The sequence below is a fragment of the Arctopsyche grandis genome, chromosome 1, assembly GCF_051622035.1.
Source record: "Arctopsyche grandis isolate Sample6627 chromosome 1, ASM5162203v2, whole genome shotgun sequence".
NCBI classification, from domain to species: Eukaryota; Metazoa; Arthropoda; class Insecta; order Trichoptera; family Hydropsychidae; genus Arctopsyche; species Arctopsyche grandis.
Window position 1 is genome coordinate 34,867,366 of NC_135355.1, and position 17,742 is coordinate 34,885,107.

At 33.6% G+C, this 17,742-nt stretch overlaps 3 protein-coding genes across 3 annotated transcripts in view; 2 read left to right on the top strand and 1 right to left on the bottom strand.

The window, feature by feature from the left end:
• LOC143916237 (methyltransferase-like protein 25B) overlaps positions 1-17,742 on the top strand; it is a 588,188-nt gene that overhangs the window by 288,862 nt on the left and 281,584 nt on the right. The window lies entirely within an intron of this gene.
• Positions 1,434-5,513, top strand: LOC143916227 (myrosinase 1-like). Its single transcript, XM_077437233.1, has 7 exons — positions 1,434-1,498; positions 2,555-2,658; positions 2,735-3,310; positions 4,037-4,131; positions 4,216-4,530; positions 4,614-4,855; positions 4,938-5,513. The coding sequence occupies exons 1-7, from the start codon at positions 1,458-1,460 to the stop codon at positions 5,176-5,178; spliced, it is 1,614 nt and encodes a 537-aa protein (XP_077293359.1). The 5' UTR covers positions 1,434-1,457; the 3' UTR covers positions 5,179-5,513.
• LOC143917768 (myrosinase 1-like) lies at positions 5,465-17,352 on the bottom strand. Its single transcript, XM_077439349.1, has 7 exons — positions 17,303-17,352; positions 17,114-17,229; positions 9,665-10,240; positions 9,491-9,585; positions 6,112-6,414; positions 5,797-6,035; positions 5,465-5,718 (listed from the first exon to the last, which is right to left on the bottom strand). The coding sequence occupies exons 1-7, from the start codon at positions 17,350-17,352 to the stop codon at positions 5,553-5,555; spliced, it is 1,545 nt and encodes a 514-aa protein (XP_077295475.1). The 3' UTR covers positions 5,465-5,552.

Here is a 17,742-nt window from a genome sequence, read left to right on the forward strand (position 1 = left end):
ATATTAGATGAAATTAATTATATCTTATTTTCCAAAGATGATTGAGCAAAACCTTGATTCAATTGTTTGTTAAAAGTAAAAGAAAAACCTTATTTTAGGTTTGTGTTTAATTTCAAACTGTTATAAGAATTGAAATTAAATTGCTGATAGTGAGAAAAAAACATTGTTTTTTTAAAGCTATAGATTCATGCATTTTTTCGCAGTTTCATAACTGAGAGTTGTCGGTTTTCTGAACAATATGTGATCAATAAGCAGCTACATAGCTAAAGCTGGGATATTTGGCTGTCTTGAAAGGTTCTTTCGGGACGCCGGGATCCGATGTGTGGAACCGGGACGTTTGGCAGCCCTAGGGAGGGGGCATGGGGTCATGCAGAATCATGTCGAAATATATTATAAGATCGTGAATTGAATCTTTGAACGCCTTAAATTTATATACATAAATACTCAACTTCATGTGAAAAACAACAGAAGAAATTTCATTTTTTAACAACCGAGGCTTTTCTGCTGGTTAAGTTTGTTTTGCTGTTTACGATATTTTGCTTTGAGGATCTATGAACCAAAATAAATTATTATTTGTTTGTATATTTTTTGATCATGGATTTTTCTTAATAATTCCCGGGTACGGGTTGAGGGAAACATCAACTATCCGGGTACTAAAAATGTCAAGTAATATTTGCTGAGGTGTGTTGCACTCATTTAAATATACGCTACTAAAGTGTACTGATTATATAGACACATTGTGGAGTAAAATTGCAACGAGTATAACAAGACAAAGCTATTTACATACATACATACATCTTTATGGCGTTTATGATATTTGTTTTATATTTGTTTTCAAGGAAGATTTATTTCATGTCTATGATTTATTTATCAAGTAGTATTTAAATTATCTAATCTCACTCTAGCACCTGCAGGTTGAAATAAAAGTAGTTCCACTACAAATATTTTATTTACATCATGGGGCATCATCCACATGATTAATTATTGCATATTTTTCAACTTGAATAAGTGTTTAATTAAATTTAGAGCCAGTTCTAACATTATTTAGCACTATACGAGTAAATATAATAGTATTTGTTTTCATAATAATTCAATCTTCAATCTTAATATTGAATAGTGAGAGATTTAATTTAATCGTTATGATTGCTATATACATTGAGTTTTTTACACAAAATACACATAGTGTACGTATGTAGCTTAAAAAATTTCAAACACTTTTATTGACCATATATGTATGATTGGTATGCATATTAATGCATATGATTTAATTTTATAATGAATCATAATCAGCCTCTTCCACAATTTGAAGACAGATTACTTTTACAGCCACATCACAAGGAAAAATTTATTATACCGCAATTGAAGGTTTATTATTTTATTACATGTTAACTGTGGATTTTTTAAATGAAAATCGTGAGATTTTTTTTAATTTCAGTCAGTTGAATTTCGCCGACGAAATGATCATCTCAATATTTTTGTTCTCCATTTTCACGTTCAGGTTTGTGCTCAAATTTATTTATGATTTTATTCCTAAATCATCTTCACCTACATCTTCCATGTCCTTAATATTTTCATAAATGTTTGGAAATGTCAATTTAATTGTTTTAAATTTCTGTTTCACTAAGTACAATTATTAATACTTAATATTCATGTAGATATTTTTACATTGTCATTAATATTTTTCATTTGTATATACATAGCTTTGTCTTTGTCTTTTTTATAATACTAATTTACATAAATTTATAATTTAAAAGACAGAAATATTAGACAGTTAGACACCCATACACGTTCATACATGCCGGTAATGAGGCATTGTCGATACAATTTGAGCGCAAATGTAGGGAAACTTACACAAGACAAAAATTCTACTTCCGGTTGTCAGATTTTGTTCAAATTTGTTTTAATTACTTAATATCACTATAATTATTATACACATTAAATATCAAGACGATAAAAATAATTAAAAAGCTCGAAATAAAATAATGAATTATTGTTTTAAAAAAAAATACTACTTCCGGTTTAGGTATTCTAACCAAAACCTTATCAGCTCTAAGTTAGTACATAAAGAATACAACTATAAATTTTCAGCTTTGTACGTTCAGGGGTGTGGACAAAATCGTGGTCACAACATTTTGGACTTTCTAAGAGAAAAAAATCGGTTAGCGGTTTGGGAGATAATTGAATTCAAAAACTTAAAAAAGAGGATAACTATAAGGGGAGGTACCATTTCCTGTCAACTTAAAATTTTGAAATTAATTTACGTCGTTTTGATAAGAATTTCAGTAACCGATACTAAATTTCAGTTCGATAGGACTAACAGTGTTCAAAAATTCCACTGACACACAGACACACACAATTGTGCTAGATCATGAAAACGTGATCAGTGATCGATTCTGAGTTCGAATCAGTCAAAATGTAGAGTTAGAATTTTCGCATTCTCACAAAACTTCATCTATTGTTACTTACATGTATAAAGTAAAAATATTTATTAATATAAATTAATATATTTTATATTCAAGATACAAATTAAATAATATTAAATTATTTGGTTAAGGTTTGACTTAGTTAAAGGAGATGATGTTCGTAAATTTCCTGACTATTTCAAATTTGGAGTCAGTACAGCAGCTCATCAAATAGAAGGGGCGTGGAATGTGTCAGGTTGGTTTAAAAAAAAGTATTAATTGTGATTTTATAATAAAAGAGTGATCATTTTTGGTACACATTAAATAAACAGATAAAGGAGAGAATATATGGGATCACTTAACCCACACCAAACCATCAGCCATTGCAGATGGATCAAACGCCGATGTGGCTTGCGATTCTTATCATCTTTATAAGAGAGATGCGGATATGTTGGTTGAGTTGGGCGTTGACTTCTATCGCTTTTCCATATCTTGGTCTCGTCTTTTACCCAATGGATTCAGTAACAAAGTCAGTCAAGACGGTCTTAGGTACTACAATAACCTCATCGACGAATTACTGTCTCGAAACATAACTCCATTCGCAACTCTTTATCATTGGGACCTCCCGCAGAAGCTACAAGATCTTGGTGGTTGGACTAATCCAATAATAGTTAACTATTTTGAAGACTACGCCAGAGTGGCATTTGAAAGTTTCGGCAATCGCGTTAAAAATTGGATAACCATTAACGAAATACCTCAAATATGCACCAACGGGTATGCAAAAGACATATATGCACCACAGGTGATGTCGAGTGGAATCGGTGATTATTTATGCGGTCACAATGCTCTTCTGTCTCATGCTAGAGTGTGGCATCTTTACAATGATACATTTAGACCCACACAAAAAGGTGAGTAAATATATAAAAAACATTTCATAATGAATCTAGTGAATATTAGTACAACTTAAAAACTGAAATATTTTAAACTCTTGGGGTAAATCAAAAAATATTTTTGTCAAATATCTAATTTATAATTTCGAAAGAGACTTTGTATTTATATAAGCTTTGGTTCGTAGAATCCGTGATGTTATCGAAAAAATCAAATTTTCTATGACGACGATATTGATATCAATTTCAATTTCGTTCTCAATTTTGATTCCTTTTTGAGTTCCGGATCCCGATTCCTTTTTCAATTCTGGATCCCGATTCCTGTTTCAATTCCGGATCCCGATTCCTTTTTCAATTCCAATTCCGATTTCAGTTCCGATTCCCAGTTCCAATTTCAGTTCCGATTCCCTTATATATAAAACAAACCATTGGTTTCTAATTGGCTGTTGTTGAATATAATTTATTTCGACTCAAATAAATTTAATAACAAAACAAATTAGATTAGTCATGTTCAAGCGGTTTATATTACAAATACCGAGCGAAGCCGGGTAAAACCACTAATGTTTAATAAGTACAAATATAAAATAAATTTTGAATGCTATATATAAATTCGGTGATGATCTGTCAACTAGATCTTCACCAAATAGTTTTTTGATGGTTTATTCTCTTATTTTTTAATATTTTTTCTCATGTATGTACATATATATAAAGTATTTGCATTATGTCTATATTAAATATATTATTTAGGTCGTATTGGCATAACTTTGTATTCTCATTGGGCGGAACCTGAATCTAATTCTGTGGAAGACAAGGCTATTTCAGAAAGAGGGATGCAATTTTTGGTATACATATAATTATTTAAACACTACATAATATATTTTATACATATATGTAATCTTTCTTTAATATTTATCTACGCTTTTTAGTTAGGATGGCAAGCACATCCTATTTTCTCATCAGAAGGCGACTATCCAAAAGTTCTGAAAGAAGCAGTTTACAACCGTAGTATGGAGCAAGGATATTCGCATTCACGTTTGCCTGTGTTTACTTTAGAAGAAATAAAATATTTAAAAGGAGCATCAGATTTTTTGGGATTAAATCATTACACTTCTGTCGTATTTCGAAACGATAATAAAACTGAATGGATGTCCCAATTTCCTAATCCATCGAAAGAAAGAGATTTAGGATATGATAGTTATTTCCACGCAAATTGGCCTCCTACCATATCTGCTTGGTTTGCGGTGATTTTAAAAACACTTATATGTATGTATTATATTCCTGTAAATAACAGCGATCTTATTTATTTGACTGAAAATATTTTCAGGTGAACCCTCCAGGCTTAAAGCACTTGCTGAATTGGATCAAAAATGAATATACCAACCCGGAGGTAATCATCACTGAAAATGGCTATTTGACCCGCGGTGGACTCATTGATGTGGATAGAATAAATTATATTAATCAAAATTTACAATCAGTATTGGAAGCAATTTTGGATGATCACTGCAACGTGACGGCATATTCGTTATGGAGTCTTATGGATAATTATGAATGGAACGATGGATATAGGTGAGATAATTCATATATTTATTTTATTTTGAAGTAGGAATCATTTAGAAAAATGTTGAATTTGATGCAAATTTAATTTCAGGTTTTGTTTCGGATTGTATGAAGTTGATTTTAAAAGTGAGAATAGAACCAGAAGACCAAGGATGTCAGCTTATGTTTACAAAGAAATCTTGAGGACAAGAATGATAAATCCTTACTATTTACCGAGTTTTTCTGATTTTCAATATGAGACCTACAAATCTTCAGCAAGCATTCTTCAATGCCATATGAAAATATTTTCCATTTCTGTTATATTTCTATTAATGATGCATTTTCTATTTTAAAATTTAAAATTTTGATAAAAAATAATACAAATTTGTAGAAACATTCGTTTATATTTAATTAAAAGCGAATTATAAATTTAATAGTTTGTAAACATTTTTTATCTACATACATACGTATGTATGTACATTTTTATATTATTTCATGAAATTCTTACTATTTGGAACAATAGCTTTATATGTACATATGTCGGTAAATATGTAAATGAAAATACATGTTTTATTTACAAAAATACATATGTATATAAAAAATGTAAATAATTTATAATATGTAAATACTAATATAATATGTAGTTGACTGTTTGAGTATATCATTTGCATTTTTAAATTTGAGAAGTAATAAATAGAAAATAAATAATTTTATTAATAATCTGATTTCAAACATAAACAGAGTTTGTACAGTCATTTATTTCATAATACTCGGGATCATAATGTTTGACAGATTTTGTTCTAATAACATCAATAAAATATTTGGCAGATTTTCTAGGGATTCTTTTCCTACTTGGATCTTGAAAATCTACCTCGTACATTCCAAATTTCTCTCTGAAAATAAAATAAAAATATTTGGAAAGTTCAATAGTTAAACAAAAAAAAAATAGCAATGTTTTGCTTGTTACTTACGAATAGCCTTGTTGCCATTCAAAATTATCCATTAGGGACCAAACAGTATAACCTGTCACTTTTGAACCGTCTTTTATCGCATCCAACAAAGCATTCAAGTGCAGATTTATGTATTTTATCCTATCATTGTCTACTAATCCACCCCACGTTGAGTATCCATTTTCCGTTATAATCACCTCAGGATTATCATAAAGATTTTTGATTCTATTTAAATAATTGTGAAATCCCCAAGGAGTTACCTTAAACAAAATAGCACACGTTAAGATTATTTCTTAAAAATTGATGAAATAGAGATACATGCATATCAAATTTTACCGTTAACCAACTTGAAGCAGCATGAGGCCAACTTTGATTCACATAAGAATAAACGTTTGCATCATCTTCATAACTTGGCTCAGATGAAACATTTGTATTAATGTGCCTTGCCATTGTACTGCAGTAGAAATTTAGACCGAGAAAATCTGACGAGCCTTTCAATAATCGTATTTGCTCCTCGGTGAATTCTGGAAGTCTACTTTTCGAGAATCCTTGAATGGCACTGTTTACGGCAATTCGTTCTTTCATAACTGCTGGATAGTCACCTTTTATTGAAAATATTGGATTCATAAACCAACCTGCCTAAAATGTAAAATCAACATTTTAAAATTATAGATTACACACATACATACATACTTATATTATATTGATTCGTTTCTACAGTTGTATGTTGCTCTGTCTAAGTCCATCCATAAATTTTAATTGGGATGTGCCACTTTGATTAATAAGTTATCTGACAACCCAAAATTAATCCACTCTCATTATTTCACTTTGTCCGCCCTCCAACACCATTAATGGTACATTTATATACATGTTAGAGAGAGTGCAAAGAAAATTTCTGCGCTATCTCTACATGAGAGAGTTTGGGCGCTATCCCTACTTATTTCCCAGTAAATTTGTCATGGGCTCCTTGGGCTTTGACTCCTTGGCTTCACATAGAAACAATCAACTTGGTAAGCTTTTTTTTAAATTCTAAGGGGTGAATGTCATCTTCCTGAAGTTCTGTGTAATCTTAAACTTAGGGTACCTGAGAAACTGAGAGAATCTCGCTCCAGAACTCTATTTCTGCCTATTTGGGCCGGAACTAATGTGCTTGATGACTCGCCCCTTTCAAGAGCCATTCGATTATTTAACCTGCTTTCTGGGAGCCTTGATGTTTTTACTGCAACATGCAGCATATTTTAAATGACTTCTAGCTACATATTTACACATGTTGTTTTCATTTTATAATATTATTATTTAGCATAATGTGTATGTATGTTGGTTTTATCTTTATTTATATATGTATGCTATTTTTTTATTTTTATGTACATATATGAGTAATTTATCTTTATTTATGTGTTAATGTGTATATTTATTTATTTATATAGCAAACTGCTAATACATATAATACAAAATAACAAAATAACAACAAAAAATTATAAATCATCTTCCACAAAGGTATCCATTAACACCTTTCAAGAAAGCATCAACGTTATTAGAACTTCTAATGCTTTCAGTAAGGGCATTATACATTTGAACACCTCTGTGAAAAACACCTCCTGCAGTTTTAGCTTTCTTAACTCTACCTATAATTAATTTATTCCTATTTCTCGTTTTATAATTATGTATATCTCTATTCCTAACTATATGATTATTAAAATATTTGGGTAATAGATTCTTATCTATTTAGATTATATGCATGTATAATGTGTGTATGTATATGGATTTATGTATTTGTATGTGTATATGTATATATATGTATATGTATATGTATGTATATGTGAAGATATATATGTGTAGGTGTGTATGTATGTATATGTATATGTATATATGTATATATGTATGTGTATTTTTATATTTATGTATGTACACTACCGTCCATATGTTTAAGACCAAACCTATAACTCGATTTCTAATGTCCATTAAAATAATTTAGCGTAAAATAGTTCAAAGAAATGGGTATCATTTGTTTCCCTACACCCTTGGATTTAATTTGAGCAAAAAAAAGCAGGGATTATCCCATTGGTTTGTTGTTTTTTTTTATATAAGGGTTCAAAATGGGCTCAAAGACACCGCGTGACGAATCGACACATGTTGCAATTCGACAACTCTACTATACGCAGTTTATGTTACGAACTTTTTTTGTTATTTTATCCTGCTGATATGACATCGAAACAGTTCAAAATAATAAACCCTAAATGAATTTGGTTCAGTTTAATCTGACCAGTCAGACTTTGAAGTCGTATTAGCGAAAAATTTATAATACATAAAGAGGACAAAAATTTTTGAAGAAATATGGGAAAAAATAAAAATCTCACCATGGAAACTCGAGGAGCCATTATTGCTCTTTACAAACAGCAAAAAACCCAACGATATATCGCCGAAAATCTGAATATTTCGAAGACTGCAGTACAACAGACGATAAAAAAATTCCAAAATTCTAACAACATTATGGATTTATCAAAATCAGGACGTCCCAGAATCACAACACAAGCATTGGATCAACAAATTATATTATTGAGCAAGCGAAATAGAAGGATAACGGCACCAAAAATCGCCTCTGACATAGAAAAGACAGCCTTCAAAAAAGTATCGGTCACCACGGTTAAACGTCGGCTGATGGAAGTGAAGCTGGGAGGGCGCATAGCAGTAAGAAAACCATTATTAAGAAGAAATAATAAAGCGAAAAGACTAGCTTGGGCTCTTCAGCATCGTAATTGGTCAATTGAAGATTGGTCAAAAGTGATTTGGTCCGATGAATCGAAGTTTGAATTGTTCGGTTCGAAAAGACGAGTTTACGTCCGGCGCACTCCCCAAGAAAAAATGATGCCAGACTGTGTGCTGCCAACAATCAAGCATGGTGGTGGATCCATAATGATATGGGGATGTTTCTCAAGAGCTGGAGTTGGGAATTTAATCAAAATTGATGGAATTTTAAAAAAAGAAGGGTATTTGAAAATTTTAAAAGAACAAGTTTTGCCGTGCGGCCGGAACTTATGTGGGCATGATTTTATATTCCAACAAGATAATGACCCAAAACATAAATCAAAGCTATGCATGGACTTCTTACAAAAAAAAAAATAATTTAAAAATCATGAACTGGCCTCCTCAATCCCCCGATTTAAACCCAATAGAACTTTTGTGGGACGAATTGGACAGACGAACCAGAATCCATCGCTCAACATCCATAAATAAGTTTTGGAATCATCTACAGGAAAGTTGGAAGTCCATACCTCACATCACACTTCAAAATTTAATAAATAGAATGCCGAGACTATGTGCAGCAGTGATTAAAAGTAAGGGTGGGTTTTTTGACGAAAGTTCAGTTTGACGTTTTTATTTTTTTATAATTTTATGTTTATTAATTGTTGTAATATCTTTATTTATTTTAATAAATGCGTATTTTTTGAACATAACTGAGTTTATATTTTTTAAATTGGTCCAAAATTGTGTAAAATATGCTCCAAAAACACTTTGGTCTTAAACATATGGACGGTAGTGTATGTATGTGTATTTGTGTATACGTGTAAGTATTTGTGTATATATGGATGGTGTACATATATGTTTATATAATTGTCTTTGGCCAGGAAGGCGCATTGGGTTTACTTGTTAGGCCTTCCTGGTATAAATTAAATAAAAATAAAAATAATAAAAAAATAAAATATTCGACACTCACTTCGAATTCCATGAAACGCTCTGCTGCATTAAAATCTTCTTTAGAGGAACTGAATGGCTCAGACCATGTACCCTCTATAGTAATACCAATGCTACCTAAATATTAAAAAATAAATAGTTAAAAATTTATCATAGGAATTTAATTAATATTTATCAACATTGAAAGCAATGGCACCTGCTTGTTTAATTCTGAATTTTTTATCATACAGATGAAAAACTCTAGCATGCGACAGTAGCAAATTGTGTCCACACATGTAATCACCAACTCCAGTCATATTAAGACCTGGTGCAAACGTTGTTTGTCCATAACCACACAAACAAATCTGTTTAGGTTCATTGAAAGTCAACCAGTGTTGCACCCTATCGCCAAATTGCCGAAAAACAAAATTGGCATAGTCTTCAAAGAAGTCTTGGATGATGGGATTGGTCCAACCTCCCAAGTCCTGCAACTTCTGTGGCAAGTCCCAATGGTAAATTGTGACGAACGGTATGATATTGTGCTTCAGTAAGCCGTTTATTAAATTGTTGTAGTAATCAACTCCATCATTGTTTACGTTGGCTACGCTTCCAGTAGGCAGGAGTCTGGACCAGGATAGGGAAAAGCGATAGTAATCTACTCCTAATTCTTTTAACATTTCTATGTCCCTATCATATTGGTGATAAGAATCGCAAGCAACGTCTCCGTTTGACTTGTCGATGACTACGTTAGGGTTTTTATGAACATATTTGTCCCATATGTTCTCACCTTTACCTGCAAAATAATTTGTAAAATTTAAATATTTAAACATCAAGGTAATATTAATATATTAAGTATGGTTCAGTTACGTAACAAAGTCGAAATGGTATCAATCAGTGATTCATTGAATCACTTAGTCATGACAAAAAAGCAATAGATTTAACATACATATTGTTACGTATACTAAAATAAGAGGTTAGTAAAGAGCCGCCGGTTAAGTGCAATCGGATTAAGCCTAGGCGCATCCCTGACACTGTGCGACCATTATAATATAATAAGTTTCGAGGATTATCTGCAAACTAAGTGCAAGTAAGCTAAACAATGGCGTAGTAGCGGCACTCGGTCGCATTCCCGTGGAGTTCTCAGAAGTGAAAGATACCTTGGGGCTCAGTGTCGTTGGAATACATATCCGAGTACATGACCATAACAATGGGTAAACAAATCGGAAGTCGAAGATGTCCTGAGAGACCTGCCCCTTATATGGCGGTACTTAGGCGATATCAAGACATTCTGGACTGAGCACTGCCAGTGTGTGTATCTCCTTAATCATCAATAAATGCTGTGACACGACTTTATCATTTTACTTGGATCCTCCACCCACCCCTACGCAACAATATTATTTATTTATTTAATAGTTTTGGACCATTGTGGCATTACAGGAAGAACCTAATGCGCCACAATGGCCTACATTTGAAAAATATATAAAAACATGATATAAAAACAAGTAAACTGTAAATAAAGGAAAAAAGCAAAAGCAGAAAACATGGTAAAATAAAATAAAAAAAAAATAATATCCGATAATCTACGCTCCCCAAGGTGGAAAATATCACATTCAGGGACAGCAGCAACGATTTCATTGAGAAGTCGAATAGCTCTTGGAATAGGAGCCATTCGAAAAAGAACTGTGCGAGCAGCAGGTACAACCATCAAATGATGATGTCTACCACGCACATAATTATTAGGGACATAAAGTCCCAACTGTTCCAGCAACAACGGGCATGACGTATTACCACGCAATAGCTGGAGAACGAAACGAATTAACGAGAAGTTTCTCCGAAGTTCAAGGGAATTATACTCAAGCATGCCCAAAAGGAAAGGAGTAGGATAGAGATATGGGTAGTACCCATATTCTTTCTTATAAGAAAACGAAGAAATGCTTTTTGCACTTTTTCTATAATAAGAGAGTAGTTTTCTTCATTCGGATTCCACACAATTGCATTATACTCTAGCTTACTTCTAACAAGCGAGTTGAAAAGCAAGCGAGAAGACAAGGGGTTGGAGAATAATCTAGCATATCTCAAGACAAATCCAAGTCGACGAAAGGAAACGTCAGCGATTGTCTTGATGTGGTTGTGAAAGGTGAATTGAGGATCAAAAGTGATACCCAAGTCGACCATTGATTCCACGCGCTTCAACAATACGGATCCAATGGAATATCCGTGACAATAGAGCGAATTCGCACGTCCATAACTCATAATGGCACATTTACTAGTATTTAGTTCAAGCCCTAAACTGGAACTGAACTCTAACACAGCGTTAATATCAGCTTGAAGGAGAGAGGCTTGCCTCTCATCCTTAACAGCAAATAATAGTTTAACGTCGTCTGCAAACAAGAGACATGAAGCATTGCGTAGTACTTTAGGGAGGTTATTAATGACTATTGTAAATAGTAAAGGGCCTAAGGTGGACCCCTGAGTTACACCAGATCGTGTAAAAAATGAAGGAGATTCATAAATACCATATCTAACAAATTTCTTCCTATCACTAAGATAAGAAGCAAAGAGTTTAAGAAGACGTGAAGAAAAGCCCACTTCAGCTAATCTGATCATAAGAGACAAGATCAAATGCCTTTCTAAAGTCAAAGTAGGCTACATCAACTTGTTGTCCACGGTCAACTTTAGACATGGTATAATATGAAAAGCAGGCAAGATTAGTGGTAGTGGAACGACATGGTGAAAAACCATGCTGCTCATCACACAACAATCTTTTGAACTGCAAAAGAATCAAACGGTGAAGGATATTATCGAAAATTTTGGGAATAGCCGAGATGATAGCAATAGGTCTGTAATTTTCAACCTCATTTTTAGAGCCACTTTTATGAATGGGAATGACTCTAGATAATTTCCATTTTTCAGGATAATTACCAGAACCCAGAATAAGGTTAAAAATAAACTGAAGAGGCTCTAAGAGCGAATTACAGCATGCATCTAATACGTCAGGGGGCACACCGTCAGGCCCAACAGACCCCTTCAGCTTCAAAATTGCCATCCTAACATCTCCAAGCGAGACCCGCGGAATGTCTATACCGACACCCTCAGTACCAACTTGGGAAGCCAAATTAGCATCAAGGGATGGTGATCTCTGATCAAAAACAGAGCTAAAAAATTTAGCAAAAGCATTAGCGATCTCAGGACCGACAAAACTTTCATTATTATAAGAAAATGAATGCTCAAGACTATGTGAAATATGCTTACTCTTAATAAATCTGAAAAAGTGGTGAGGATTACTTGCGATAGCACTCTCCATCTCTTTGAGATAGAGAGTATAACGCTCACTAATACCACGTTTCACGATCTTCCTAAGAATCCGGAATTTCTCATAGTCGCGTAATGATTGGCTACGTTTCCGTCTTCTATGAGACAACCATTTTGCACGAACATCAGCTATAAGTTTGGACCCAAACCACGGCGGAAATACCCGCCGATGTTGTTCCGAATTAGGATAACTGATGAACCGAGGAACATGACTGTCAAAAATATTATAAAGTGTATAATACAAATATTCAACAGCATCACCAGTATTCATGAGGTACATTCGGCGCCAGTCAATTGAACGAACCTCATTATAAACCAATTCAGAATCAACACGAGCGAAATTCCACCGTGAAGAAGAAACCCCAACAGATGAACAAACTGAAACAGCTCTCACAGAAGACAAAAACAGAAGCTCAATATGTAGTGCATCATGATAAAGGTCCTCAGGGATGACCGCAGTTCCTTTTGGGCATAGGATCATCGTTGCTGACACTTTAGATTCATTTACCAACACAATATCAAGCATATTTGGACTAATGGGCGAACCAACCAGTACTAGGTCGCAATAGGCAATAACAAAATTAAATTTATTGCGTACATGAATATTAGCACTAGGCAAATTGAAATCACCCATTATTAACAATATGTCACGTTCATTCATGAGATCATGTACATTCATCATATTCGCAAACAATAACTCATATACATCATCTTTCGCAGCGGGCGGAATGTAAACAACACATATAAACATTTTCACAAATACAAAATCAACTCTCACCCATAAGTCCTCGCCAGAAGGAGTTTCGGAGTTCTTCAACCTGACAGACCGCAAACAGATTCGAAAAGCAAATAACACTCCCCCTCCACGTCGTTCTAGTCTGTCCCGACGATGAACTGTCCACGAAGAGTCAAAGAACTCCGAATCAAAAAATGATGGCGTTAACCAAGTTTCAGTTAACGCCACCATATCGTCACAAACACTATGCATGGCCTCACTAAACGCGGCTACTTTGGTCCTGAGACCGCGTACGTTTTGGTAATATATTGCCAATTTTCTCCGTCTGGCGCGTGAGTCTCTTTGGTTTAAGAAATGACTGTTTAGCAGCCACTGGACCAGCCAATGGAGACAAAGCAGAAGGGGAAGAAGAAGAAGAGGCCCCAACAGTCAACGGAGTATCACCATGAGAACCAGAAATTATGGTATCTGATATAATAGGTGCACTAGAACAAGTAATAGGCGCACTATTACAAGTAAATGAAGATGAAGGAGAAACAACATGGATCGACGCGACTGCAACCGCTGCCATAGTCGAATCACCAACAGTTGAAGTGTCCGTGGACGGCGTCAAGGAACTGGCTCCAGTACATGCCTCAGCGAACGTGACGTTAGGGCGCAGGACATTCGTTGATACATCTTCAATAGCAGACAAAGAAGTGGACAGAGAAGTGGAGGTGGTAGATTTCATAGATTTGGATCTATCATTCCCATTACTTCTTCCCCAATCTCTGAATTTCCCGAAGTGGACACCATCAGGCCAAGAGCAGAATTTAAATATAAGGCCAGCGACAGAAGCAGGAACTGTGACCTTAAAGGAAGCATAAGTTCCACGAGCATTAAGGGGTAGAACCACGATGCCTTCCTTTCCACAAATGGCAGAAACGTGTGCTAAAACATCATCACACGATGTGCCCACAGAGAGATTCCAAACATGGATATGAACATGTCGTCTAACTGCAGTAATGACATCAGCAGCAGCAGTCCCAACTTCGAAATTTCGCCGACATGGAGGTTGCTCAGCCAAAGAAGTAGAACGGGCAATCAGTTGACCGGATTCGCCATCACCAAGTTGCTGATCGGTCTTTCGTCCCTTCCTCTTCTTACGCCTGGAGTGACCGATCCCAGTTACATTAGCAACAGAAGAGACAGGAGGAGGCGGGACATCACATCTAGCAACAACTGGAGGGGATGTTGAGTATGTTGGACTTCGCAGTAACTGCTCTAAGATGGTGAATCTTTTTTCGGTGCGATTAATCGCATCGAAACAGAGTTCACGCCGCATGCGACAACAATCGCCCATTATTGCACGTAACAATAAGTACACAAACGATACGACCAAAGCCGATAACAGCCGACAGCCGACTGTACATGACATATATATGATAGGTTAAGGGTTTTATGCTCACAATTACAGAAGGTGAGGTATACACACTAGTTTGTTTGATATCATAAAAGGAAAACAATACTTTTTAAATAAATTTATGAGTTTTAATATAATATTACCATACATATGTATGTCACATTTCATATAGAGATTAACAGTCCTATTTGGAAATAGGGTACTTTTCTTTTCAAATAAATACAACGAGTGTAACTACATTCGAATTTAAAGGATGGTTTGTTTTTAGATAATGTGATAAAATAAATAAATACTTGATACTGTTTGAATGTTTGCTAAATCGTAAGTAAAATGGATATTAGACCATTAACTTCTTGGGTGCAGATATGGATGTAGGTAAAATTGAAAGTGTGTACATGTGTACATAAGTATGTTCATTAAAGGTAAAATTTACCATACTCCTACTTCATTTAAAGCACTAAATACCATATTTACCTACACCATTTGATTGGTGTCTGTAGTAGTCACATTGTTAAAAGTTTATTATTTACCTTAGATACAAAGTAGTACACATATACATAAGTAAGTAAATATACCAGCAGCTTGGATTAGTGGTTAGCATATATGTATGCTTTCGAACATAATGGTCAAGGGTTCGAGTCTAACTAGTTGCTGCTGGCCAGACCTTGATTTGTGACTCTAGGTCGATCTTTTCCCATCAGAGTTTGCCGATTAATCTGATTTTTATTGTAACGGATCCAACAAATTGGCACCCTCTACCCATATTTCGAGTTTTCAGCATCTATAATTTCGCTGGTTCGTATAAAAATGTTGCAAATTTGTCCATAAATGTCTTGCTAATTTCAATTTTTTCAGCATTTCTAAATTTCATGATTTATATAAAAAAAAGAATGCTCCGAAAATGTACAATTATCAAAAATTTATCCATTGATGGGTTTATGATGCTTTCTTGAAATTATTCTAAAAAATTGTATATTGATGTTTGTAATTGGCCAAGAAGGGGGATTGGGATTTACCTGTTAGGCCTTCCTGGTATATTTTTACATACATATGTATATACAAATATACCAGGGAGGCTTAACAGGTAAACCCCAAATGCGCCTTCCTGGTCCACGTAATTATTGCATAGATACATGTAAATCTAAACAATATCTGACATCTATCGTCAGATATTACAAATATCGTATTAATACGATAAATAACGATGAATAACTTTCATGTAACAATACGAATTTTATATTCGATAAACAACCACAGAGACATCTATGGTGAGCAATATGGCGAAACCTAAGATATAACAATAACTAAAGGTTCGCAACAGAAAATTGGGAAGGAAACGCCAATTTTACAGGAATCGTTTCAATGAAAATCAGAAAAATTGGCAAATTCTGATAAGAAACGATCGACTTTGACAAATCAAGGTCTGGCCAATAGCGAGATTTAGCGGGAATCGAACTCGTAACATCAAGTACGAGATAATTCAACATTCACCACTAGACCACGCTACTGGTTATAGATATGTACTATATACATATGTATGTAAATAAAATATACGTACATACTAATTCTCTCCTGGTAGAATTCTAAAGAGATGCCAATCATTCGAATTGATTGATTAGTCATAATATTATCGTAAGTTAGCTATGTACGAACTACATATTTAGGTTAGGGTCAAGTAATTTCAAAATACTGATTAGAGATATTATTATATACTTACGATATCATATTAATTGCAAATCATTAGTTTAAAATAATAGGCAAAACGCATCGTTGAGTTCATTAAAATAATTTTCGAGAATTTAGTATGCCTACATATCAAATTGTATTAATATTTTGGTACTTATATGTAAGTAAATTTTTTTTCCGTACCGATTATCTTTGGTTTTTTATCCATTCAGATGAGTGCATCAGATTCGATAAAAAAAAAAAACAGTCCGCGCAGCATTTTATTGCGGTTATTGACACCGGTTCCATAAAAGTAGTGATTCTTTACCGCGAATATGTAGATATATGAATAAAGATAAAACATTGAATCCGTTCTATTTTATCAGTTCGTTTAAAAATATATTTAGGCCTGCTTTGTTGTGTTCAAAATTAGGTTATATGATAAAGCAACAAAAACTAATGATATTATTTTGTTGAATTACAATTACAAAGATTCTGCCACTCTCACTTGAATATCCTGTATCAGTGAATATTAAAAAATATATGCATACCCGAAACATTCCACGCTCCTTCGATTTGGTAAGCTGATGTCGCTGTTCCGAAAGCGAAATTTAGTGGGAATTTTCGTACATCTTCGTCATTATTAGTCGTACAGGTAGAATTCACGCTTCAATTAATAACAAATCATTAAAAATTGTTTTTATAAAAAATATATATATGACATAAACATATCAAATCACCTTAAAATACACACTACAAAGTAAACTATGTATAAGTTTAAAAGAACCATGTTCTCTGTCGTATAGTTCGGGAACTACTGATGTGTCAGTATCAAGTATCTACAATTTATATACATATGTAGTACGATAGATTGATTCACTGTGTACATATGTACATATCTATTTCACAAATCATTTCAAGTTTGACTTTATGGTTAAGTTTATTAAATAATATAGCTAAGTATTGAAATATATTATACATAGAAATAATATTAATTTAATCATGAAGGTTAATGTTAAAAAAAAAAATTTTAATCCCAATCTGGGTCTAATTTTTATTTTATCTAAAATAAAATAAGATTCGCTGAAATTAAATAGATTTAAAAAGTTGGAAGAAAGTAAAAAATGGAACTTGTCCAAAAAACTTTTAATACAAAAAGCATTAATTTTAAGAAAAAGAT

Coding starts and splice junctions, on each gene's coding strand:
- LOC143916227 (XM_077437233.1), top strand. CDS start 1,458: ATGATCATCTCAATATTTTTGTTCTCCATTTTCACGTTCAG. Junction 1,499..2,554: donor TTCTCCATTTTCACGTTCAG/GTTTGTGCTCAA, acceptor TATTTGGTTAAG/GTTTGACTTAGTTAAAGGAG. Junction 4,856..4,937: donor GAATGGAACGATGGATATAG/GTGAGATAATTC, acceptor ATTTAATTTCAG/GTTTTGTTTCGGATTGTATG.
- LOC143917768 (XM_077439349.1), bottom strand. CDS start 17,352: ATGGTTCTTTTAAACTTATACATAGTTTACTTTGTAGTGTGTATTTTA. Junction 10,241..17,113: donor AGGAGCGTGGAATGTTTCGG/GTATGCATATAT, acceptor ATTATTTTGCAG/GTAAAGGTGAGAACATATGG. Junction 6,415..9,490: donor AGCGTTTCATGGAATTCGAA/GTGAGTGTCGAA, acceptor TTTACATTTTAG/GCAGGTTGGTTTATGAATCC.